Source organism: Perca flavescens, chromosome 4 (assembly GCF_004354835.1).
Source record: "Perca flavescens isolate YP-PL-M2 chromosome 4, PFLA_1.0, whole genome shotgun sequence".
Classification (NCBI taxonomy): domain Eukaryota; kingdom Metazoa; phylum Chordata; class Actinopteri; order Perciformes; family Percidae; genus Perca; species Perca flavescens.
The window spans coordinates 16,207,319-16,233,953 of NC_041334.1; the positions used below are offsets into that span (position 1 = coordinate 16,207,319).

Sequence of the window (26,635 nt, forward strand, 5' to 3'; positions counted from 1 at the left end):
AAGTTAGTTGCCTAGAAGTTACAGCTTCACAAGTACATGATCATTGTTTAGAATAGAATAGAATTCCTTTATTGTAATTGCAAAACAAAGCAGAATGAAATTAAGTAGCAATCCTGATGATGCATTCAGCACACACATAAACAGTAATTAGTAATAGAGAAAAATATAAATATAGGCTAAAAACAAAACAAATGTATAAATATATGTTAAAGATGAGAAAATATGCATTTGCTATGACTAAAACAGAAGAATGAGATATTGCACTTCTGGATATTGCTCAGTATGCAGGTAATACTGCTGGGTTTAAAGAAAAAACTCACATTCCTGGTTTCCATGGCCATCTACATCTTTAGTTACTATGTGTAATCTGTAGTAAATGTGAGAATTTATCTACTAGAGTTGACATTTCTGTGAGCTGCAAAGGGGATTAGAAAGGTAAGGACTTTGATTAATCCCAGTCTTGTGCTTTTGTATGGAGGTCAAGAAAGAATTAAGCTGCATTAAGTTGTGCCTAGACTTCAGTTACATTTACGGTCTTTAGATCAATGTCATGCAAGTAAATTTTTCTGACAGAGGGGCACTTCAGGACCCTTTTGAAAACAACTTGCTCATGAATTTTAATCTTAGAATGAAAGACGTCCAACGCTAACAGGTTCAGAAAAGATTGCGCAGCAAATTTGGGATTAGAGTGAAAACATTACCTTTTGAAGTAATGAGAGTGAGGATGACTACAGGCAAGTTTCCTTTTCAAGGATAGGTAGTCTTTCTCACTCCACACCTGGAAAAAAAAAATCTATATGTCACAAAATTAGAATACCAGCCATCTTTGCCTAATTAATATTGTTCATACGAGTTTACAAGATGTATGACCGAAGGTTGGTCTTCATTGCAGAAAACACAACATTTAACTAAGAGCATGAGTTGAAAAAAGTCAATCAGATTAGGGATGACTCTGCAACTTTATAACTCTGTAAAATGGCTGCCACCAACCTCTTGCAGTAAGACAATATCATGCTCTTCCCTGCACAACATATCTCCAATCATGGCATAGCGCTGAGGACAGTGCTTGCTAAGGTAGCGGATCCCCCTGAAAAAAAGAATCAGATAGAGTATGGACACTGTGCATGCATTAAGACAAACTAAACCCCAATACATTAAGAATAAGTACAAACCACAGGCACTGACCAGCAGTTCAGAGAGAGGACCCGGACATTGACAGAGTCTGTGTTAGCCATGCTGGCAGATCAGTGAATCAGTAGATGTGATGGAGTGTCAGATGGGGCAGCTCCTAATGTGACACATAAACATTACTGTTGTTAGAAGTTGTTGTTTGAGGTCAATTTCTGTTATCTAATCCCACATGGACATATTAGGTAGCATGGCATGTCTTGGGGTGCACACAAACTTACTTAAAATTACTTGACCTAGTTGAATTTCAGAAAGGTGTAATTATGTTCAAAGCGAGAAACAATTTATTGCCTGGCAACATACAGAAAATATTTTCTGAAAGAGAGGGGGGCTATGACTTGAGGGGAAAGTCAAATTTTAAGACTCCCAGTTTTCGCACTACAAGGAGAAGTTTCTGTCAGCGGCAGTAAATTGTGGAACACACTAAGTAATGAATTAAAGCAATGTCCAAACATATTCCAATTTAAAAAGATGTTCAAAGAAACTATATTCCAGAGGTACAGATAACAACAGTGCAATTAATTAATAATCTGGGCTTACACTGAACAATGTGTAATATGTGTAGAATTATTGTTTATAGGTAAATATATGAATTTCCATTAATTACCACTAATTACCATTAATTATTAATTATTTTTTTTTATCTCTGTTGACTTATTATTATAACATTATTATTATATTATATTATTAGTAGAACACATTTAATAGGAAAGAAAGGGTATGAAGGGGTAGGAGTACATAAGTTTTACTTCTTCCTACTCCTTTTTGAATGTGTAAATAGGTTTTTAAGTACAAGAAATTGTGGAGTTTTATTTTTTTAACTGTTCTTTTTTTACATTACTATTTTCTTTGGATGTTGTATTGTATTTACATGTTCAAAATAAAAGCTAAAAAAAAAAAAAAAAAAAACTTCCAGCATATACTGTACAATACACATAATGGGAGTAATTCAGCAAAGTAAAGCCATTTGAGAGTTGGACAACTGGACCACTTATAGACCAAGTGCAAATACACACGTATGAATTCAGTTCATATACTTTATAAACTGAAAAAGCACACAATCACGAGTCTGTGGTAAAAGTAAACCCAAAAATAAACATTAAAAACTGCATAGTAAGCACCAAAAAGGCAAACCAAGCAGATTGCAGCCTGACTATAGATCCAGTTCATGGCCATAAATTGTTTTAAGGATTCAGCAGATTTTTACTATTTGTAACAGAAAAACCGTAAACAAATCTTATTTGCTCCTCTGGAATACTCTAATCGTAAACTGTGAATACAATTCTTTATACTAAAATAATGAATATACATCTTTAAAAGGTTTAATCAGGTCTGAAAATAAGCTACTGTTTTTTTTTTTAATAATGTACTAGGCCTATGAGAACTGAACTGACCCTGACAGGACTCACTGTGTCACACAGTGGGGGAAATGTTGATTTTCTTTTCTTTTTTTTAGAAAGAGACAAAGTATAGAGGCGATTGCATTCACTCCTTTCTCCTGGGAGGGCAACAATACACCAGTCCAGAACAGAGTGCTGACATGGCTTTGCTCTGTCTGGGGAGAAAAAGGGGGAAGCAGCAATGCAGTGAAAAGAATCAAGGGGCTTTAGTGTCATTACAGAGAGAGCAAACGACATACATAAAACATTCCTTTGCTATCCTAAGGCTAAACATTAACCTCAAGTTGTACAATGCGTCCACAAAGGAGTGTACAGACAGTAGATGTCGTAGCCAGGTAACGGTAACAGCTAGTGGCACCGACACTGGACTTTAACTCAAAATGAGGATAAACTTACGGACACTAAAACAAACAAAAAAAGCTGGTAAATGTTGTCACCTTTATAGCCTGCATGTCACCCTGGGTTTTGCACAGCCAAATAACTCCAGGTTAAGTTAGCTACACATGTGACCCAAAATGCAGGTTGTTTGAAGGTGTTTTGGGGGCAAGAAATGCAGCGGTTGAGTAACGTTGGCATTGCAGACAAGGTGGATAAAGTTTTAGCTGACGTCAATGCTAACGTTACACCCATAGACAGTATATAAGGTTACACCCAGCCATCTCAGTGCTTTGTTAGTGGATATGTTGATGAAACCGTAACAGTTGCCTTCATTATCATGTAACGTTGTAGCTGTAATATTTGACCGTTAACCACTTAGCGTAAGATAACGTTAACAGCTGCTAAACAATAACGTTAGCCATTTGACTAACGTTAACCGGGAACATCTCCGGTTACTGTTGACTTGTTACCAATATGGTTTATTTATTTATTAGCTAATTCAACTCACCTCACGAGCCTGTTGACGTCAGCTGAAGTTAACTGGACCGTCTGACCGTTATTATGCTGTAATGTTAGTTGTGGCTCTGTTAGCGTGCTAGCTAACTATTCATAGTTATCCCAGTTAATTAATATCAAAATCGGTTGAGCAGCATCTCAAATAACGAACACTAACGGTAACTTAGCGGTGTTGGGCCACTTCCATTGCTACGTGCTTTTCCTACAAGCGAGGGATACAAATATTTGTGTTGATTTCCGGTAAAACAGGAACTCCAGGATTCCCTGAACACGTGTATTGGGAATGAGGACATACGTCACGATCTATGGTCACGATTTGTCAATGGTCTGAGCCCGTCCACCATTTTGGGATCCTATGCTAACGGTTGCCAGGGGCGACAGTGTCAGAGCGACACAAACGGAGCTGGAAAAGACGGCTCAAGGAATTATCATTAAGGCGTTTTGTTCTCTTAATACATCCATGGTTTAAACAGAGAAATTAAGAGAAAATTAAGAAGAAGGCAGCAAAAGAAAAGGGCCCTTACAGGGACAAACTGATAGGAAACAACAATCTCTGAAACTGGTCCAGTATATTAATCAGTTAGTTTCAGTTAGTTTGCACTAAAAGTTCAGTTTTTGCCGCTGACAGACTCAGATTATTATTCTAAGTGTCTGACAACATTATGAAAGGATCCCTACAGAGATAGCTAGACGTTTTAGTTAAAGAGTAAGATCCTTTTAGTTTAACATGAAACAGCCCCGAAATCACCATCACCAAACTCCACCAGACTCCATGTAAATAATCATTACTTTTATCATCGTAAAACACACTTCATTCAAAGTGGACAGAAACTAAATAAAACTACCAAAAGCCGTCTTTGTTCATCTTTCCACTGTTCCAACAATCACCACTCTGGTTTGGTTGAAATAAACCCTTAATTCACCAATTTACATGTGAAAATATGCAGGCTCTATACACGCTAAAAGTACTGATTATTTACATGGAGTCTGGTGGAGTTTGGTGATGGTGATTTCGGGGCTGTTTCATGTTAAACTAAAAGGTCTATCTCTGTAGGGATCCTTTCCAGTCAGTGTGGTATCTCTGTGCTGGACCAGAGAAAGGTCCTTTCTTCTAATTGCAGCCACCCAAGAAATCCGACGTCTCCTTGTCACATCGGAGACATGCTCTCCCTTCATGCTTTTTCCATGTAGGGAAACGAAAAAAGAACTTATGGTTCCTATGGTTTCCATGACAATCGTGTGAGACACTGGAGCATTTTTTCTTTTACAAAGCAGTGTTTTCCAGGCATTTAAAAATAGTGAGGAATTACAACAACCTCCTCTGCTACCAATACAAACAATGAAGGGTTCTGGCGGGTAGCCTCCCAAAATGGCGGAAGGGGGCGGGGCGCTGTGTAGTGACATCATCTCCACATTCTCAATAGAACACATTTTGAAAGGTGTGATTAGTAATTATCATAGACAGTATATAATTATCATAGACAGTTACTTATTGGAAAAAACGCCATCTCAAATAAACAATAATTTATTTTTGTGTGAAGTCATTCACCGAACATCCGGTGTTATTTTAACTTGACAGTTGTTTCCGGTTTGATTCAGCCTCAGCCGCAATTACTTCTGGGAGGTCAAGTTCTTTTAGTCAAGCAAGTAATACTCCTTGATTCAAAGCCCAAAAATAACTTAAAAAGAAATATAACCCTTGTTGGATTATTAGATTATCAATAAGTTTCATCAAGAAATCACTCTTTGATGGAAACATGATAAGAGGCCCCAACTAGACACTGCTTTTTAATAAGGTATAATAAAATCTAAAAAAAAAAAAAAAAAAAAAAGTTGGGTACCACAGGTTTAATCTTAATCTGAAAAGTAACCAGCAACTACAGTAAATTTGTCAGATGAATATAGTGAAATAAAAAGTACATTTCCCTCTGAAATGTAATGAAGAAAGTATTCGAAAAAGGAAATACTCAAGCCAAGTAGGCCACTTCAAAATTGCACTTAAGTACAATACATGAGTAAATGTGGCCTACCTGTATATGCACCAAATTCTGTGACATGATTTTGAATTTCAGCTATATTCCCACTGAACATTTTATCATACTTTATCACATATGGCTACTCTATTCTGATTTCAATATACCAAAATCTCTGGTATACATTGCTAAAGGATTTATGTTTGATAACAGCATTTGCAGTGGCAACACACCTTCAATTTGTAATTGGATGTCATAATCTGGTGCAACACTTGGGAACCCTGAAATTAATGCTAAGATAAAATGGATTCAGTAAAATGGATAAAAAAGAAGTTTGAGCAAGATCATAACGCTAACTTGTGGAAGCCAACACTAACACAATATTTGGTTTCATATTCGTCTGTTATATCAGTATGAAAAGAACCACCATGCAAAACAAATTTACAAACATGTTTAATGGGGAAAAATGGCTCCAAAGGCACCATGCGTCTTTTATTGTTAGATACATTTGTTTGATTACATAGTCCAACCTCTACTTTGAAGTATAAAATTGCAATGCACAATGGTAACAAAGACAACAGTAAACCACCTTAAACCAAAAACAAAACAAAATCTGCCCACACCATTCAGAATATGATACATAACATTAGATATCTCATTATTAATTATCAATATCAGCACAATCACACATTATTTTCAGTGAAGCATATGGCAAACACTGAAAGTCAAAAGACAACAGAATAAAAAAAAAAAAAAAACATGAATCTTGATGAAGGCGAAAACATGTCTGTATAAAAGATAAATTGAGAAACCTGCTAGAGGAGGAGTGTTATTGTATCTAGCTTGTGAAATATGACATTCAAAGCCAGGTGCAATTATTATTTTAAATTTGAACTTTTATATCACAATTGTCCAGTGAACCACACAGAGTAGACACTTGTCTAGCAGGATCCATGGGATGACAGTCTCAAATATGTGTCCTGCAATACTTTTAACATCTCCATCACAGTGGAAAATGATCAATACATCTCCAGTACCCCACCCTGCCCTCCCGCTATTTCTTTTCCAACCCTATAAATAACAATCAATGGTCATACTCTACAGCACAGAGACAATAGCTCTCATTCAAGACAATTATTTCATTTGATTTTCAAAATAATTTCATGTTTAATGTCAGTAAAAAAAAAAATTTGTCTTAAATATCAAAACTGAACTTTTATCAACGGATGCAGCTTCTCCACACATTACAGCGGAGAAGGGTGAAGCAAATGAACCGGCTTCACAGCATACAATCTCTTTTTTAAACAAAAGAAACAGTGATCAACTTCTCTCCACTCAAACCATGGTCTCTGTGCTGAGTTACTTGATCACAAATATGAACAGAAAGTCCCCCAAAAAAAAAAAAAAGAAATACTCCTATGTAACACATATTCCTTTAGCATCCACTGACTCACAGTACAGAAACAGTTCATTTTTTTAATAAGGCTACATAACAAACTCAAGGCAGAAAATAAGCACTGCTGTTGCTTCACCTCCCCTTCTTGATCTTTTAAGTGCAACCAAGCACACGTCTTCAAACAGAAAGAATTAACAGGGGAAGGGTGGCAAAGCCCTGGCTTTATGTCAGGCTAGCAATGGTACAAGGCATCTTTAGTGTCAAAAGTCAGTTATAGATAGATGCTTGTAAGACCTGATTTTTAAATTGTGTAATAAAACATAAAAAAGCAGAACCTAAATAGTACGGTAACACAATAAACCTTCTCCCTATACACGTGGACTGTAAAACTTGGGACGATCTTTTTGTAAAAACAACAGGCTACATGAAAATTAGTTATCCCATCCCATTCCTCTGTGTGCCCAAATACAAAAAAAACATCTCAAAAGATGTCAATCTGAGAGGTTTCTTTCCAAAAAAAAAATTTCAGACAAAATACACCAGTCTGACTGTTTACTGTTTGTTTAAAAACAAGAGGTAGTAAAAAAAGGCAATCAAAAGTGGCAGGCAATGATATAATCTTTGGAGAAAAGGCACTTGCTTTCCTAACCAACCTACTGCAACAACACCACTTGGCTCTGGTTTTCCCCTTCCGTGGTCCTGTTCTCTCTCTACTTCTTCAATCTTATATACACTTCTCTTATTGCTCCGAGTGTGATCACCTTGAATACTATAGAGTCTTTCCAACCCTAAGCACATTCTCGTTCCCTCAATAAAAACATTTCAAGCTCCATCAATGACCTCGGCAAAAGTGACCCACTTCATCTAAAGCATGTTTAAACACATGGAAAATAGCTGGTTGTTCGAAAAATCCGTAATTCTTCAAAATTTCTTTGCGCGTTGGCACGTTGAGATTCACTCTTTTTTTTCCTTGTGAACAAGACAACTTCTTTTAAAGCATATTGTGTCCATGTTAGTTCGGTGTAGCATTTCTTTTATGTTTTTTTGTTGTTGTAGTTTTTCCTGGATGGTTGACGGTCGAAGAGAGATTGTGTCACGCTTTTGTCTGGCTTTTCCAAAACCTCCCTGAGGAGCTGTTAGTCTTTAACAAGTCTGTAGACATGATACTGAGCTCCATGTTCACTTGTAGAAACCTCAAAAACAAACGCTATACAGAGCAAGGTCTCCTGGGTGTCGCGGTTCGTCACCACCTGAGGGGCAGAGGGAAAATGTCAAGTGAGAAACAGTTTGTCTAGAAATGCTACAGTGACAAACATAAATTCATGATTTTAATAGTTTGACTTTTTGGGAAATACTCTTATTGTCTTTCTTGCAGAAAGTTAGATGATACAATTGATACCACTCACGTCTGTACCCTAAATGTAAAGCTACAACCAGCAGCCTGTTAGCTTAGCATAAAGACTGAAAACGGGGAAACAGCTAGCCTGGCTCTGTTTGAAGGTAACACAATCCTCCTACCCAGCACATATAGAGCTCCCTAATTAACACATTATATCTTGTTTTTCGTAATCTGTCCAAAAACCAGTGTAAAAACAACACATTGTGGCCGGGCTAGCTATTCCAGTGTTTGTGCTAAACTACGCTAAGCTATGCAGCTAGCTTCACATTTACCGTACAGACATGAGAGTGGTATCGATCAACTCATCTAACTCTCTGCAAAAAAGCAAATATTACATGTATTTCCCAAAACATTAAACTATTCCTTCAACAATCCAATATTATTGAGTGTATATTACCTGTAGAATAGTGAAGTTTTCAAGAACACTGTTCATCATGTATTTTTCAGGCAAATGTTTGAGTTTGTGGATAAAGTTGATCATGTACTCGCACATAGGAGAGCGGTGGATCCTGTAAACACACCTTCCTCCCTCCAGGCGGGCATATTCTGTCTGCAACACACACACACACACACACACACACACACACACACACACACACACACACACACACACACACACACACACACACACACACACACACACACACACACACACACACAGTCAAAAACATAAAGTAATAAGGTTAAAATGAGAAGCTGCAGTTGTTTGAGAGAAGAACACAGAATCAAATGAACACTCTTACCTCTACTTTCTCCACAACCTGCTTGCCAAACGAGCAGACTTTGGTTGAAACCGTGATGGTCATGTTCTCGAGGCTGCTGTACTGGCTGCTGACACCGTAGAAAGAGCCAGGGCCGTCCTGCATGCCGCTACTGTTCAGGTCCGCCTGTAGAGGGCAAACATTTCATCAGATTGGTGATGATCATCACATAACTTCGATGTAACTTAAATGTCCTCATAGTACATTAATTGTGAGGTTGAAAGTAGGTCTGCACAATATATTGTTTTTTATCGTTACAGCGATATCAACTGGCGCAATAAACACATCGCAAAAGGCTGCGACATATGGCGAAAGACAGTCAGAGATTTTTTTGTTAGTTGAAAGAAAATGTTAGTAGAAAAGTGCCCTTAAAAATGTTACTATCATTCTTTTTTAGAGGTGCCTTGTATATTCAATAGCAATAGCAGAATATTGAAAGCAGTAAAATGCAGAACTGAGTACACTTACACAATAAACAATATCTGTTTATTTATTGCAAGTAATATCATTATCGCGATACTGAACAACGTTCTCGCATATCGCATATTTTCCTCATATCGTGCAGCCCTAGTTGAAAGAACATTTTAGTGTGTTTTTGACAAACGTCTTGAGACTAGATGTTTTGGGACAACATAATGTGTGCAGATACAGTTGCCTTCTATATAATCTTTTATTAAAATTTGCCAAGTCCACCACTGCGACATAAAAAAGCAAGTGGTTTGCATACTTTGCTACCACTTGTGTCACTCTAAAAGTGAGAAGTTGTAAGTTAAAAAATTCCTGCAATGGTCTCAATATAGGATACAAATATTGATGTATGCCCGCCAGTACACAATGAAGTAACTATTAGAAAAAGCATTACCAATGTAATGGGATTCTGTCAGTAAAATACAATTGAAATACAATTTTATAAGACTTCTTGCATATGTTTTATGTACACTACACACAGAAGACAGATACATTTTCTGTTGTTGTTATTGCTTCCCGTTAAGCTAAAACCTTCTGCTTCACACTTTTCCGTATTGGGGTAATGTGGCATCAACCAGACAAAGTGAAATACAAATGCATAATAACAACTTATAACTGGTAGATGACAGATATAACAATAACATCCTACCCAGAATTTAACTAGGAAGAAAGCATTCTGAGGGCCTTTCTCATAAAGCTCTTTGAGGCCGCCCTTCTTCTCAGGGAACTTGTCGTAGATCTGCCGGATGTCCACGGCCTCGAGGAGCGGGTCGCTGTAGGAGGGGTTAGTCTGTCCAATGTGGACAAACAGGTGTTTGCTGTACTGCAGTGGACAGAGACCGAAGAGACAAGAGAGGATGTGATTAACCTCAGGAACATCAGCTGCAGATCTTAATATGACACTGTTCACTTTTGAGAATAAGGAAAGAGCAGAGTTTTCGGTGGTCCACCAAACATCACTAAAATATTCTGTAGTTTTTAGCCTTTGTTGTACATTAGGTACCATACAGAGTCACCACATGAGGACAATCCAGATGGGGCCAGAGATACTGTCCATTACTAAAATCACATGTTTTGTTGCTGTGTGCATGGACAGAATATGCAGGCCCCTGCAAAGGCCTCCCACCCTTCCAACATAGGAGCAAGACAGCTAGACTTCCCATTTGTAGTTATTTTGCATCTCTATTGGTGACATTCTGCAGGTGAAACAGAGCTCTAAGGTACTGCTGTTGGTTCAACAACTGCTCCTAGATGCATGCTAGAGATATAGAGAGGCTGTCTGACTCATATCCTAAGCTTCCTGCCACAATAGATCCACACTGACACTCCTCTGCACAGATATTATACTAAAATAGTATAGGACACAATCAAAGAAAGCCTGAGATGTTGGTTCTATTTTCTTAAAGCATGGATACTCTGCTGTTACTGTAGCCTCAGTATGCCGTGCAGCTGTAATATGAAGGACAAAATAAATAAAAAGTAAACAGAAACAAATATTGGATTGGATTGATTGGTTGATACTCAATTAAAAAAAAAAAAACATTCTCATCAGGATCAGGAGCAACAAACATGATCAGGACATCCCTGCTTTTAACTGAACTCTGTGACTTTCCAACAGGAAATCTTAACAGTCAATTTAAAGAAAGGCTCTGGCCCAGAGGCCTCCTCACCCATCCGGGCCCTGGGCCTACACCAGCTAGTCTCGTTCAGTAATCCATCCATGTCTCTTTTCAATTCAATTACATTTTTTTGTCATTGACACAATGTGCAGGCACATATGTAACGGAATGTAGGTTGAGTCTCCATCCTCCAACAAACAGTGCACATACACAGTATATTAAAAGACACATTTTTAACATCGACATTATTTACATTATTTATTTGTGGAAAGCCTTATTGTACATTTTCACTCACGTTGTCTGGGTCTCTCTGGACCTCCATGAAGGCTGAGTACTCCAGCATCCGTAGCTTGGAGGAGGCGATGGTCCGGTCCTGCCACACTGGCACTGCAGTAGCAGATGGAGGAGGAGGAGGTGCCAAAGGCTCATAACCTGAATGGCACACACAAAAACATTTATAAAACAGTCATTTTTAGTTTCATTTTTTGCAAAATTCTCACAGAATTTTTACCTTATACTTACTTGGTATGGATTGTTGTACAGGACCTGATAGGCTTGGGTATGGGGGCTGTGCAAAAGGTTTGATACTGAAAGACAATAAATGGTTCGGTGTGACAATGAGCTCTACTACACACGGTCAGCAACAGATTTTTGTAGCACATGGGTCCTTCTATATTTGTATTTCTGATGCAGGTTTTTTTATTGTGAAAATCTGTTAGTGTCAAAGGCATGTGTTGTTGCACCAGCTAGGCGTAAGTCCACCTGCTTCATTGCTTCGTTATGATGCAAAATAGCATCAATTAATTGTGCGTTAACTGACAAATCTAAGAAAATTGATTAAAATATTTAGAGACTTTAGTCGTTTTTCAGTGAACGCAAGTCATCGAACACTATGCGGATTTGTCTCCCATGTTTATTTTTTCTCAATCAAATTTGAAGCAGTTAATTTGCCCGGTGGTGGTTTACATCAGTGCAGGAAACATACAGTACAATACAGTGTAGAAGAAGAGTTAGTTCTGCTTTGTGCTCACAGCTGGACCTCGGCTAGGGGGAACTTACGCATGGCTGGTGCGGCCAAGCCCAGGAGTCCTCCCCTGGTTGAGATCTAGAATCAGCCTGGTGTGCAAAAATGTGATCCGTTAAACATGCCCTGCAACACCGACCTGACATTAAACCTAAACCCCTGCGCTGACTCAGTCACTCTTTATGTACTCTTCTTTCATCTCTAATAATAATAACTTATTTATATAGCGCCTTTCACGAAACCCAAGGACAATTTTCAGAATTACGGGGGAAACAGAGCTAGGGGAGGTCGGAGGCCAAGCTCTCTCTTCAGATAGTAAATAGAGGGTGTGATGTCACCCCCAAAACATCTTGTGGGTTCATTAGAGGGGTTTACTTACTCCTGAGAAGGTCCAGGCTGTCCTGGGATAGCAGGCCAGAACTGCAGAGCAAGAAAATATTGTTAATAGTTTTGCAGGATTAATTAAGGTATTTTTCAGATAAAATCCAACGTAATTTTCATGACTGAGAAATGCAACAAAAATGTGTTTATGTGTAAGAGAATGAGTGGTGGGCTAACTCTGGGTGGTTGGTAGGAGGCAGGAGGCATTGTTGGAAGGTGATTCTTTATCATACTCGGGGAGACGATCTGTGCAGACGACAGTGCTGCCATGTTCTGCAGGGCTTTGTCTTTAGACGCCTGATCCTACAGATTGAAACAGAGGAACAACGGGAGTCAACCACAAGGTGGCGCCACAACCTAAACATTACCTACTGCTGTAGTAGAGGGCACCTGAATTTTGAAATTAATATGTTTGATAATCTTGAGGTGGGATTTTAAGAGTTACGATAAACTTGACATGAGTTTAGCTTAAGAGTCAATAAAAACAATTATTTTAATTATTCTCAAAACTTAATAAAGAGAACATTTCTTGAAAGAGCAGCTTGACAGAATGAAGCAAAGAGTAGAACGGAGAAGATGAAGCCGCACTGGTATTTAAGCTCGGGTCACACGACTAATTGAATGTCAGTGTGTTACCAGGATCACCACAGGAAAAAGACAATAAAGAGAGTGCTTTGGTCTGAAATGCAGATTTGCATTTGTGTTGCATCGAAGTGTACATCAACAAATTAAATTACTGATGAAAGTAATACTATGTCAGGGAAAACATTGCAAAGGATAGCCTATACAAAGCCAACTAATTCATGTCCATGGTGCATGACACATATTGCAAAGCTTTTATTTTAATACACCAAACTCAGTTTAAAATGTATCCTTTTGCTGTTTTTCATGTTTGCAAAAGAATGCACTTAAGATAATTAAGCTATGACTTTGCAACTAAAGGACAGATGCCTCAGAAGCGAGAACCCAAATCAAACACCTTAATGCAAAGCAAGCAAGATTTGGGGTTTTTGGAATATGCTGAGGGGATTACACTATATCAGGCAGGATGCGGAGCAGTCTTGGGTTCAAAGTGGGGCTGCTTCCTAAGCATTGCTTCATTACAGGATAGTAATGGGGCGGGGGCGCCATGCCAGCAGAGGGCCATAGCAAGGGGACAGTGCACTGGTGCTGCCAAACAAAGGAAGGAGGGAAGCATATTGCACAAGTCAAATTCACTTACCAAATTCATCGCCTGAATCAAAAAAGAGAGAAACCATTAGTACGGTGCAGTTCTAAATGTTGTGTTGAGATTACTTTGTTCAGTTTTGGTTGAGATAAATCCTGGTTTGCCTCTTCTGTTTATATAACGTAGACTTGGTGTGCAATAACATAAGTTTGCTCTGGTAGAGAGGTTACAAGGTTCACTAGGGACTGAGGTATTGCTTCATTACGGGTTCATGACAATATTATACATTTCATAAGACATTATCAATAACGAAATTTGCCAAACCTTTTACATTACATTTGGTAATGTGAATTCTTGTTTTATTTTATTTCATTTCACTAGACTGCAGTAAAAGGTTGAAATAATACACAATAATTAATGCAATTTTCTTCAAAATCATGTATAAGGACTATAAAACAAAGTGTTTTTAAAGGCTATTCTTTCAGTAAATACCCAATACAAATCTGTAGTGTATAATTGGGGAGCACATCGCTTTATAACACTAAACATTTTACCCAGTAGAAGACCAACCGAAGAAAAACATGATGCAAATAGTAAAAACTGAAATCCTTGGAGGTTTGTTGCAACACAAAGCCTTCGATGTACACCTGGTACTACAGTGTGTAGCTTTTTTAGCAGTCACACTTTAACTCCCTGTTTGTTCAGCTGAGGCTACAATTTCCCTTTATTCCCGAGAGGTAAGAGTTGCTCTTTGTCAGCCATTTGAACTTAAAACAGTGGCTTGGAAAGGTTTGTTAAGAGTGTTGGGAAATAAACTACTTTGGCTTCACTTCATAAAGGCTTGATAAACACTTGAATATGGCGTTGGCATGGCTACAAATGCATGTTCAGTAGTTGATATTCCATGTTTTAAAGCTACAGGAAAGAAAGATAAAAAAACAAGAACAGCATTGAAAGTGCAACTACCATCATCCAACTAAGGTGAACTCACAAAGCATAAAAAAGCCAAATGACTTAACTAAATTACACGCTGACTGATCAGTTGAAATGAAAGTAAGATTGTTTTATAAATGGGTTTAATGAGTACACAGGTGATTACAATTTTTAATATTGTTATTAATTTTGCTACAAATATGTAGAAGGAGACAGGTGGTCGTGTGAGCAAAAAAGTAATCACAGAAAGAGGAGATGAGAACATGATTAACCCCTTCAGCGGAGAGGATTAAAGTCCCTACACCGAATATAATATAAGCTTTGAAAGACCTAAAACCTGATCTTAATACCATTATACTTCTGCCTGTTGGTCCATTTTTAGAGCACACATTGCACAAAATATATAAGAGTGCCAATCAAGTGTATTGTTTAGATATGCTGAGCCCAACAAAACAACAACGTGATGAAAATATGTTTGGAAAATGACATTCATTTTAAGATCTGCAAACATGTTTGAAACACAATTCCTGACACCATAATGTGACTGTGAGAAGAGCAGGGAGGATAATGTGGCGGCCTTGCTTTATAAGTCCTGTGACTACACTAGTGAGGACTTCTAACTTTCAAACAAGAGAGGGAAGTTTTGGCTTACTATGAACAGTCCTATACCTTGTATTCATGTTGAGTTTGGCATTTGTGGACAGCTCAAAAACTTGCGTCACTGGATGAACAAGTTGAGTCCTCCTACTGTACGTAATACAATCACTTATCGCAGTCAAAGTTTATGTGATGTAAGAAAATAGTGGGTCTCTGCACCGTCATTGCAGCTGGGGAAAGACTAACGGCACTGTAGCAGCACTTTCTAATCATGTATAGGATAGCTGTGACATCACAACCATACACACGTATGGCTCATTTAAAAGCCACTGTGTCTGAATGGGCTGTGTGCATTTCTCTGTGGATTGATTGTTTTGATACTTATATAAGTACAATATTTATATAGCACCTCGACTTGCTTTATAATAAAAAAAAGACATGGATATCTCACTCTTCGAAATTTAAAACAAAATGTGGATGCTGGGTTCCACTGTAGGATTAGTCTGCATAAAGGGGTTAATTTAAATTGAAGTTAGCACTACAGAATGCAACAATGTCGTCTGTATTTACACAAGTCTGCATTATGTATATGTGAATATGCAAAAAAGGATAAAAAGCATGAAGAGAGAGCAGAGGGATTGAAAGAACTACAAGACAAGTCCAAAGGATTCATATGATAATGTGTTTTTTTTTGAATGTTCAGTTTCACAAAACACATCACAAACAGACACATTAAAAGGAACTAGAAGTATCGAAGTAGAGAGCATTTTAGGGAAAGAAGAAGTCTTAGAGAAGTACAGTATGCTGCAGAGGCATAGCTGGCACAGAGGACGGACACAGAGCTGGAGCAACATGCGGATAAATGACAGTTCGCTGGGCTCATCATAGCAGCTTGTGCTGCATTCCTTTAAAGCAGCTAACAACTTTCACTACTGAGTGATGGGGTTAGTCTCACAGTAAGTGCAGCTCTGACCTACAGTAGAAGTTAAAAAGCTTTGTCTATTTGTGCGTTGCATGCAGAAGCAAGACTGCGGGTTTATCAGAGAATTCACTCCTTCAGAATGTTTGTAATATCCGATTTATCATTAAAAATGCATTTTACTTGCCAAGCTTACATCCACTTATCTAGCAGGACCTGGCCTTGCATCAAAGCAAGGACAGATAATGATATGCAAGAATTAGGTGGTTAGTGCAAAGCCAAGCCTTTACCAGCCCCGCCGAGCCCGCGGTGAAGCGCATACCTTTAGCTTTGACTGGATCTCGCGAGATTTTCTCCGGGCGAGAACCTGCAAGTGGCTAGAAACCTGCACAGAAGAATAGCCAAGAGGAGGGAAGAGGAAAAGGAGACAGGGAGAGAAAAGACAAGGGAAGAAAGAGAGAAAGGGAGAAGCCGTAACCAAAGAGGAAAGAGACGCCCAGTCAGTGTTGCCGGGAGGCAGATTGGTGGCACCTACCTTTATACCCGCCTGGTATTCACGAACTTTCTTCCGTGCTAACACCTGTATGTGACTAGACACCTAAAGGGGTGTGAAACAGTTTTTGAGCATAAAAACAACATGCACTCAGATTCATGCAAACACATATGCATGCACTTGCAGACACACCTACTTACAGAGGTAACACACAAAGTTCATGCAAACAATACAAGTTGATTTAAAGCATAAGTCTGGTGATAGTCTATATTGTTCTAATTGTCAACAAAACCCATGAAAACACCAAAGCCATCAATGGACTGATCTTCCCAGCATGTATTGTCTGTGTAGCCAAAGCGTGATATAGTTTATTTCTTATAGACCTCCATTTGTGTTCAAAAAACTATTTAAAATATATAAATGAGGGTGACATGTTTCCATGGACATTATAGCATTTTTCCCACATACACCAACCTGCTGTAAACACTCACTAGAGCATAAAATGTGTATTTATCTGCAGCTGAAAATAGCCCCCCCAACTAGAGATCATCTTGCGAAGGGATCACATCAGCCAGTGGTGTAAAGTGGCCAATGGCCCCTTCCCTACTTCCTACCCCCATACTTTGAGTGTCCTTGCTCGGAACACACCCATCTTGGAACTCGGCCTTCATTTTGATGTCACCTACATACCTGTAAAGTTTCGCGACTGCATCTTGCATGATTGTGAAGGTATTGCGCTGAAAAAAATCTGTCTGTAGACAGACATCTAAACACCAGGCAAAGTACTCAAATTCACATCTGTGATAGTTTCTGCTACAGTAGGTGTCTCCAGGACCACATCTTGCCATGGTGACACACAGACACACACACAGACACAGACACACACACAAAAATCAGTGTCCCTGTCCCGGCTGGTTTGAGTAGTGTTTGCTAAAAACTACAGTGCCCAGCTGTTTTAGGAAACTACTTTGCCTTTTAAAATGGTTAAACTATATATTTGTGACCCACCTTTAACAATTTACATGTTCAGCAGGAATAGAATGGGCTTGGGGGCCACCGTAAATCGAAAGCTATTGAAAAAAGCTCTATTACATTGTTGGTTTTGGTGTTTTCATGGGATTTGTTGACAATAAGAAACCTATAATAAAACCAGACTTTTCCTTTTAATATGTTTTAATACAGTTGTTTGTAATTAAGCGTGACATCAGAAACTATTAATCATTTTATAAAACAGTTGTTGCTGTTTTTTACCCTTCTGGGGGTGAATTTGTTTGTCCAAATTGTGCCCCTCCATCCAACCCACTCCAGCACCATAGACCTTTGCATAGGCACCCTTGGGCCTTGGGCTGGGGTCATCTGTACCCTTTGCCCACCCCTCCCACCTGCTTGTACTATCAGTAACTAAAACTAAACTCATGCACGATAATTCTAATCCAATCATCAAAACTTGTTTACCTGTTTTCTTGTGCGGGTTTTGCCCGTCCTCAGCTTGATGTACCTTGCTATCAATTCATTGCGACCTGGAACACAAAACAGAAAGAAAGGTCACAAACAAAAGCCAGTATACAAGAATACATGACAGAAGATTAGTTAGCATTCGTACATTAGTGATAATACCCTAAAATGGACAGAAGGTGGCCCTCTTGTCCTACCTTGAGTACACATCTTATTACAGCAGTGTGACATTTCCTCAGACCCAGGGCAAACTCACTTTTGACACAGGCCATAATAACACCTCAGTTTCCTATAGGAGACCGTATTTAAAATTCTGTTTCATTTTTTAAAATAAGGCATGTATAAAAAAAGCGTGATTTTCTAGTTTTACCCCAAAGTTTTAATTAGCTCGTTTCACACCTCCTTATTGTGTGCTCACGTGGCCCTGAAGCCTAATTATAGAGAGGGCTTGGAAAACAGAACCATGTCTTTCATGACATAACATCTACTTTCGACATTCTACACAAACAGGTTGTGCAGAGAACAGGCTTCTATTCTGGACGAGCATGAGATTTAACAAGCACTGCCTTTTCAGCAAAGTCCAGCTAGGACCAAGCAAAAATCATCTTTGGTGTGGAAGAAGTGCAAACAGCATTATTATGTTGTCTCGAGGGGAAATCAGTCCATCAATCTGTTTTACTTATTTTCTTTGCCAAGTCACGTTTACTGGGTTTCTGTGGCTGAAAATTGGGCCAAAGGGAGAGGTTGAACCGCTCTATCATTATGAATAATGACCTTAACTCTTCTAAATTTGCTGACAGAAATTTACACCAACAAAAACTGGTCAAGATGTGCCTTCTTAAAACACACACAATACACTGTGTGTCTAGGAAGTTTAACAGTCTTTTGAGTATCCGGACACATAATGACAGGAGAAACGAGTCCTGTTTTTTCACACACTCTTAAGTACTCCAGAAGGCCCTGGTTAGTGCAATTACCATAAAAGTACTGCAGGCCATCTCAAGCAGACTTGCAGCACTCACCGTACTCTTAAACCAGTTAGCCCGGCGGTCAGCCAGAGGAGCAGAGCTGAACTGTCTGCCGATACTGAGCTAGCCCGTCCCCCCTCTGCCTCAGGCCAACGATGGACATGCCCGCTCCAGCGCCTCCGCATTCCTAGCATTCCTCTAAGCCTGTCACATCTGTGCTAGCCAGTCTGATTGGCCTGGGCCTGCGAACACAGCCAGAGCTTGGGTGAACACACACATTCACTTCCAGCTCTGGGAGACGCAGGGGTTACAGCCGAGGTGAGGGCCATTAGGTTGGGTTAGGGGGTCGTCGGTTAGAGGGGCAAAAGGGGCAGCTGATGCTGTAACTCTTGGAGGAAACACAAAGCCATAACTGTCTCTGCCAACAACTGCCACCTGGCAGCATAGCAGCCCCCTTTTCCCAAAACAACACCACCGTGTGACCCTGCACCCAACGGACAGCAGCACCTGCTGCCGACCATCCCAGCACAGGATGGCAGAGAAAGAACAATGCCAGTTCGACCCCCACGCAACTGTCACTCTCAATCTCTTCAGCTGAGGAGCAGAGGGGGAAAAAACATTACATCGAGCCAACCACAGAGTTCTGCTATGAATTTCACAAATATCTCATTGCAAAGTACTGTATACTGCGATACAGTATGAACTACAGATTGACTAAAAAAGTAAAAGATAAGAATTTCTCTGAGAATGGTGAGGTGGCCTCAGTGTTAGACTCAGTGTTGCCGGCCAAACTGTAAATTCAAAGCAGACTTTCGGGACCCTCTAAGCTGGGGTTCAGTAAAACTGAACTAAATCTCTTTTTCACAATATTATGGAAATGATTTCAAAATAGCAGACCGCATACATTTTTTGTAACTTCCTTTGTAATAGTGTTGAGCACAGAAAAAATATTGCATGGTAAATTTAAAAATACGTTTAGTTCATCGGTTGAACAGTGCAGTTTTGTGGTTGTGCGCTGAGATGATATCTCCAGTTTTCCCACAGCATACGGTTGGTTTTGTGATATTTTAAATAACAGGTTTTGTTTTATGTGATACAGAGTTGTTGTTTTTTTGCAGCAGAGACACTTTTAAGGGATTGGACAACTTACTCCAGTGTTTCATTTCAAAGTTTCAAATAATCTTTTATAAGTTGAATGTTAAAATGATTTGGAAATGAAAGACAGAGAGACACATTCTTAACTGCTTTTTTTCAGCTCTTTGGAAAAAGACAAACTGGATCATGATACCACTGCGACATATTGAACAGAGCCTTTACATTTTATCAACCATTACCTCCCTAATCTCAAAAAAAGAACACAAAAAAGAAGGCCCCGGGGCAAAAGCAAGGATTTCAGAAACACTGAGGTAATCAGTGCCAAATCCATCACCTTTGCATCAAATTTTGAAGACCAAAGCATACAACACATTTTGAGGGGTAACATAATCATAATCTGTGTTACACCCCAGTCCTCAGACACACAAAGACAACCGCTAAGCAGAGCTTATTCAACACTAAAATTAGGAGTTAATGCTTTCAAAAACAAAACCTGTAGCTGGATGTAATTTACTTAGTTTAAAATACAAAATCACAACCTGACATAGAATATTTAAAAAAAAAAAAAAAAAAAAAAAAAGTTCCAGGACTTCAAAGCAGCAGCTGCATGGTCTGCACATGCACATTTCATGCTGGGGGTTTCTTAGAATAGGACTGGTTATATTAGTCGATAATCTTTTAGACATATTGCTCTCTCGAACCCCAACAGAGAAAGTATAGAGGACGCGATCTGTGTTGTCAATGGCAGCTGCAGCCGCAGCAGCAGCCAACATCTGCTCAGACTTGACATGGTGGAGACGGTGAAAAGGCTGGTCCACACAGCAGGGGGACGTGACAGGTGACAGACACACACAATAGCATTCACAGCCTCACTCGTCTTCTGCCTTTTACTTCCCCCACCATCGCTGTCTTTCCATCTTTCTACCCTCTTTTTGAGCTGCTTATGATTCCCTTGTTGATTGCTCAACACCCACTCAGATCGCTGCAGGCTGCCATTCTTAACCTCTTCCCCCGATAGGACACGCCTATCTTTCTCTTTTACTACATGACTGTTGGAATTTTCCACTTCCACGCTAAGATAGCGGGCAAAAAGGTGATCTCTCTTCACTCTCCGTCACTCCCCCCCATCACCCTCCCTCTCTTTGGATCTCCCTCTCTCCTGAACCCTTTCTCTATCCATATTCCCTCCCCTCCCTTCCTATTCTCATAACATTGAGGTAATCCTAAATTGCTAACATACTGCTCAGCCATGACTAAAAACATTCCTAACATCTCAGTGAGGGGGCTGACAGGGAAGGCCTGCTCAGTCATCATTACAGAGCGCTCAGCCCCCTCTCTTATATACATCCACACACATCTTTTCTCACAACTTTACACATGCACCGAACCTGCCACTAATTCCCAATGCGGCCTTCAAAGGTCAAAACAGACAAAAGCCTCCCTCTAGCACTCAAATCTTTCCCTTTTTTCGTACACAGAGTGCTTTGCAGTAGTGACAGCTGCAGGGCTGAGAGAGAGAGAGAGAGAGAGAGAGAGAGAGAGAGAGAGAGAGAGAGAGAGAGAGAGAGAGAGAGAGAGAGAGATGTGTGCTTGGGGTTTGACATACCTGTCGAGGCCAGAAAACGCAGGGGAACAACATGTCAGCACAGCACCAAAGCAAAACAAGACAGGCAACATTTTTGTGACACACACACGCATCTCCCGAAGACACTTCCTCTGAACTTAGGTCGTAAAATGTGCCAACTATTCAATTCCACCAAGACCGAATGCCTTTTGAGCAGAAATTATTCTTTGGATTTTGGACAGTAAGGGCTGATTACTTTCTGAATAAATACGAGCGGAACATTTAAGGAATTAAAGGTTTGACATTTTAGGAAGAATGCAAGTTTGTTTGCAAGTTTGTTTTCTTGATAGAGAGTAAGATGAGAAGATTGATACCATTCTCACATCTGTCTGTTAAATATAAGGCTACAGCCAGCATCCGGTTAGCTTAGCTTAGCTTAGCTTAGCTTAGCATAAAGACAGGGGAAACGGCTAGCCTGCCTCTGTTCAAAAGTAGCCAATCATCCTACCAGCACCTCTAAAGCTCAATGATTAAAGTGTTATATCTTGTTTGTTTAATCAGCACATAAACTGACTGGGGTTATGTACCAGACCTTTTTTGGCAAGGGGCAGATACTACTTGGTCCAGCAAATGACCACAGTTTTTACACAGTTTTTGTACGGATTAAACAAAGAAGACATAACTTGTTAATCAGTGAGTATAAGGCAAGTGGATTTTGTTACCTATGGACAGAGCCAGGCTAGATGTTCCCCTGTGTTTAAAGTCTTTATGCTAAGCTAAGCTAAGCAGCTGCTGGCTGTAGCTCCATGTTTACTGTATTTTGAAAGTAATGCTGAAATCGATGAAATCAAGTGGTGGTAGATAGATTGTGGTAGATATGTAATATAATGCACATTTTATGAAAAGGGTTCAACAGATCCCAAACTAGAGTTAGCTTATTTAAGTGTTGTTCATGTTCTGGAGTGATTATTAACATGTGTTATTTATTAAAATCAAGTGTTATGTTCCTTCAAACTCTTTGTCACCCCTGAGCTATGTAAATGACTTGTAATGCTTCTGGGAAGTCTAGACAGGTTTTTAGGGCAGGGAACACACATGTATAAAGCAGTCATCTTGCTAAGGCAATGGAAATTAGCAAAAGGTTTCCCACCAATTGAAAAAAAAAAAAAAAAAAAAAGTCCTGGCAGAAAAAGTGGAATTCCCAATGGGAGGAATGACTTGCCTTCTTTTGGAGGCCACTTGCAGTCTGAGACTGCAAGGTAGACAGTATTACATACAGTGCCATCGTTAACATTCCCCTAACCTCACGTCAGGGCAGCTTTTAGATGGCTTAGGTAATCACCTTGTGAGACGGCTTCTTCTGGGGCATGCCTTGGCTCTGCCAGCAGAGCCTCAGATGACTTATTGTAAATGGAGAGTGTTTAGTGCTCTAGAAAAAAACAAGCCTCTAAAAGGGGTCCTGACAGTTTGTTGCTAAGGGGGCAGGTTTGCCGGCCTCTTTGTTGACATTCTCATGACAAATGTATGGAGCCTGCGACACAACACTGCACTGCTAAACAGGGCTGAAGAGTTACTGTATTTAGGTACTTTTAGAGATGCCGGCAGTGACTTGTGCTCAAGGTCTGTACATGTTGTAAACTAGTTGTGTCATTCTGGAAAAAAAATAGAATAGAACAAATAAAATAATACTGATATTTTTAAGCATGTGTCCCTCAAGTCTGCCTAAAATTAAAATTTTAAAGGTTTCATGTAACTAAAAATGACTGAATTCATTACTGAATCACGTCAGAAATGCTTTGTGTAAACAGACTTGAACATGCTATCATTAGTTTAGTCTGTTTTCTTATGTTAGATTAATCTGTCAATTTAGTCTATAAAATATCAGAAAATAACGAAAAATCGCCTGTCATGAGATCCATGAGTCCAAGGTAATATCCCAAAATGTTTTGTTTTGTCTAACCAACATTCCAAAACCCCAAAAATGTTTAAGTAAAAACAATCTAAAACAGAGAAAAGCAGAAAATGATCATATTTGGGAAGGTGGAACGAGCAAATGTTTGGTATTTTTGCTTGATTAATGAATCAGAACAAAAATTGCTACTTATTAATTTTCTGTTGACTAATCGATCGATCCACTCCTTGTTTCCTCACTAATAGGGCTCATTAAGACAGGTTCAGAGTAACAACAGAAGCTGAAATAGTGAGTTATTTCAGGTATGTGCTTGTCCTTGAATAACCAAATGTGACGAATGTGAGGATGAGATTCCATTGCGGGTGAATTACGCCAAAAGAATTCCATCTGTCAAGAACCGAAAAGCAACCTGGTTGCTCTGAAGCCTGAATCAATTGCAAGTTTTTGAGACATGGTGGACAAGAATTAAAAGACAGGGGAGTCTCACAAAGCATGGCTTGAGGCAGTTGAATTACGATGGTGAACATAACATCATTTCACAAAACCGAAAAGGTTTGCTGAGGATAATGGCATGTAAAACAGTAAAGAAGGCAGCAAAGTTCCCCTCAATCAACATTGTTGTTCAGCAAAATTCCCAGCTTCAAATGCTAAATATAATTAGGAGAGCATGCTCTGTTGTAACAATAGGAATGGGAAAGTGGGATCAAAATAATGAAAGACAAATGCATTCAATTCCCTACACCTGCACGTCAGTGATTCTACCAGAGAACTTGCCAACATCCCCATCTGGAGGTTTTCAGGGCATTAAAGTCTCAACACCTGCAATTTAATGAACACACGGCTGGAAACAGCATAACCTTTCTGAAAACATATGGATGTTTAAAATCTTCGACATGCCAATGTGATGTTTTTTGTTCCGGAGTCTCGATTCACGCTGTGCTAATTATTGCCAATTTAACCGAGCCATCCAGCATCAAACGCAACACTTCTCCACAAACCAGCGCCAAGCAGTCACCTACAGGCAAAAAAAACTCTTCCAGCGGTACCGGTTTGTGGAGAAACAAGCACATGACGTTCAGCGATAAAACACAAAGAGCAGGTTTTGCGACTGAAAGAGTAGCGAGGAAGAGAAGAGGCCATAAAACAGTGGGCATAAAGTACAGGCTGTAAATAAAAACACAGAAGAAAAGGGATGTGTGTTAATCAAAACGGAGAGGAGCTGAGATGCTCTCAGGACAGCAATAACCAGCTCTGAGAGTGCTGGTGTGACTGGAAGAACCTGCCCCGGGTCACAACTCAACAGGTACAGACTTGTTAAAGAGAGCTCTGAGTGGAAAGAAAACACTCACTTCAGTGTCAAGGCTATGACATGAGCACAAGAGGAAGAAAAGTATTTTTCTCATTTCTTTTGAGGGCACTATGGTGGGTATTGGTTTTCTTTGAGCCACAAATCTCTGTGGAATGGGTGGTTTTCTCATTTTCGTGCATGCATTATGGGACTGATTTCCATGCAATTGTTGTTCTTTTGCTTCTCTGGCTGTTATCCAGTGTATTACTCACCATACATCTTCCCCTCATCTGATAGGATGATTTTCCTCCTGCCACAGGGAGGGTAGATGGCGAGGGCCTCCTGGAAGCTCTGCTCGATGTCTGGGCTCCACACGCCCTCGGCGTCCCCGTCAATGGTCTTGTCCTCGTTTTCCCCATCCAGCCCATCTTCTGGGCTACCGTTGGCACTCCACTCGTTGGACGCAATGGTGGCGGCTCCCCCTGGGCCCGACCCCGAGCCCCAAAATCAAAGGATCTGTAGGAGACCTGTGAAATGAAGATACAAGTTGCTTAGCTGTTTTTATTTCATACTGAGCAAATGTTATTCATTGTAATCATAATTACATAGCACACGAAACCCAAACAATGTTGACAGTTTGAAACACAAGTAGTTTAGCCTTCTTTACCCAGACAGCAAGTGGAATTTCTTACTATCAACAAGTCCCATGACAACAGCAAATGATTGGACAAATACAGTCTGTGCAGCCAAAGCCTGATATAGCTTATGTGCTGTAGAGCTCCACTGTTGTCTTAATAGCATTCAAAACACATCAGTGAGCCACATCGTTGCAATCCGTGTCATGTCAAGTAACTATGAGCATGAGTACCGTGAATCAATCCAACACACACTATCCTGGTGATGTAAATACTCACTAGCGCATCAAAGCTGTGTTGATCCGCAATTGAAAATAGTCCCCAACAAATGTACTCCTGTTTGAGAATAATTTGCTAAAAACTACAATGCCATCTCTTTTAGGAAATTACTTAGGCTCATTTAAGAATGAAACTTTATATTTGTGACCCATTTTTAAGGATTTATGTCTCTATGCCACCGAGAGGGTAAGAAAAGTCAGACAGTACTGAGAGGCGTACCGACACATTGTTGGTTTTGTTCTATTCATGCCAAAAGCAAAAATCACCAAACGTAAAACTGGGTAAACCCAGCACGATCTGCCGGCGATTTGATTTCGCCCTGCAGCTCAGGCTGGAAACCTGTACATTTTTCTATCCTGCTTCCGTTCCAAATCTGCAGGGACCAATCACAAACTGGCTTATTCACCTGGCGCGCTATTGGTGGGTTGAACATGATGACGAAAGAGAAGCGACCAAGCAGCTTTTTGTTTACATTCAACTCCCGACCAGCTAGCCTAATTTACCAGCTAGTCCCGCTGGTGGCCAAAAGAATGGAGCTCAGCTCGTCACCCGGATCGTTGGTCCGATTGGTTGAAGGACTATCCAATTGCGTACAGAGTCATTTGAACTATGCCCGTGGATCATGCCTCTTGTGCAGTACAAAACAGAGTAGAAGAAATAGAGACTGCTAACCGGAAACAAAACTAGTCGTCTTGGCCATCTAAATCATCTACGAGAGAAAAATCCAGAGGTCTTCAGGAATTTGGTTCAATTGAGTATGTTTTTCAAGTCTGCTAGTATTTGCCATGTTTCATGCTGTTTGGAGACAAAGACAAAATAATTAAAT

At 39.7% G+C, this 26,635-nt stretch overlaps 2 protein-coding genes across 4 annotated transcripts in view; both read right to left on the reverse strand.

Moving 5' to 3' along the window:
* Positions 1 to 3,801, reverse strand: part of smpd2b (sphingomyelin phosphodiesterase 2b) — a 12,394-nt gene extending 8,593 nt beyond the window's left edge. The window contains exons 1-4 of one of the 3 annotated variants that reach the window (XM_028576954.1): positions 3,475 to 3,800; positions 1,186 to 1,288; positions 991 to 1,087; positions 702 to 778 (exon numbers count right to left, since the gene is read on the reverse strand). In XM_028576954.1, the coding sequence (XP_028432755.1) occupies positions 702 to 778; positions 991 to 1,087; positions 1,186 to 1,235 (224 nt within the window). In that variant the 5' untranslated portion in view covers positions 1,236 to 1,288; positions 3,475 to 3,800. Of the gene's footprint in view, positions 1 to 701; positions 779 to 990; positions 1,088 to 1,172; positions 1,289 to 3,474 lie in introns of those variants that run through there. The other 2 variants (XM_028576955.1, XM_028576956.1) reach the window with 2 other exon arrangements.
* Positions 3,802 to 6,848: 3,047 nt separating this feature from the next.
* tead3b (TEA domain family member 3 b) lies at positions 6,849 to 25,392 on the reverse strand. The gene is made up of 13 exons (XM_028575450.1): positions 25,168 to 25,392; positions 18,069 to 18,133; positions 16,656 to 16,718; positions 13,726 to 13,737; positions 12,681 to 12,806; positions 12,502 to 12,542; positions 12,158 to 12,214; positions 11,621 to 11,685; positions 11,394 to 11,530; positions 10,129 to 10,302; positions 8,994 to 9,137; positions 8,648 to 8,800; positions 6,849 to 8,101 (listed from the first exon to the last, which is right to left on the reverse strand). The coding sequence occupies exons 1-13, from the start codon at positions 25,172 to 25,174 to the stop codon at positions 7,988 to 7,990; spliced, it is 1,158 nt and encodes a 385-aa protein (XP_028431251.1). The 5' UTR covers positions 25,175 to 25,392; the 3' UTR covers positions 6,849 to 7,987.
* Between the last annotated feature and the right edge of the window lie 1,243 nt (positions 25,393 to 26,635).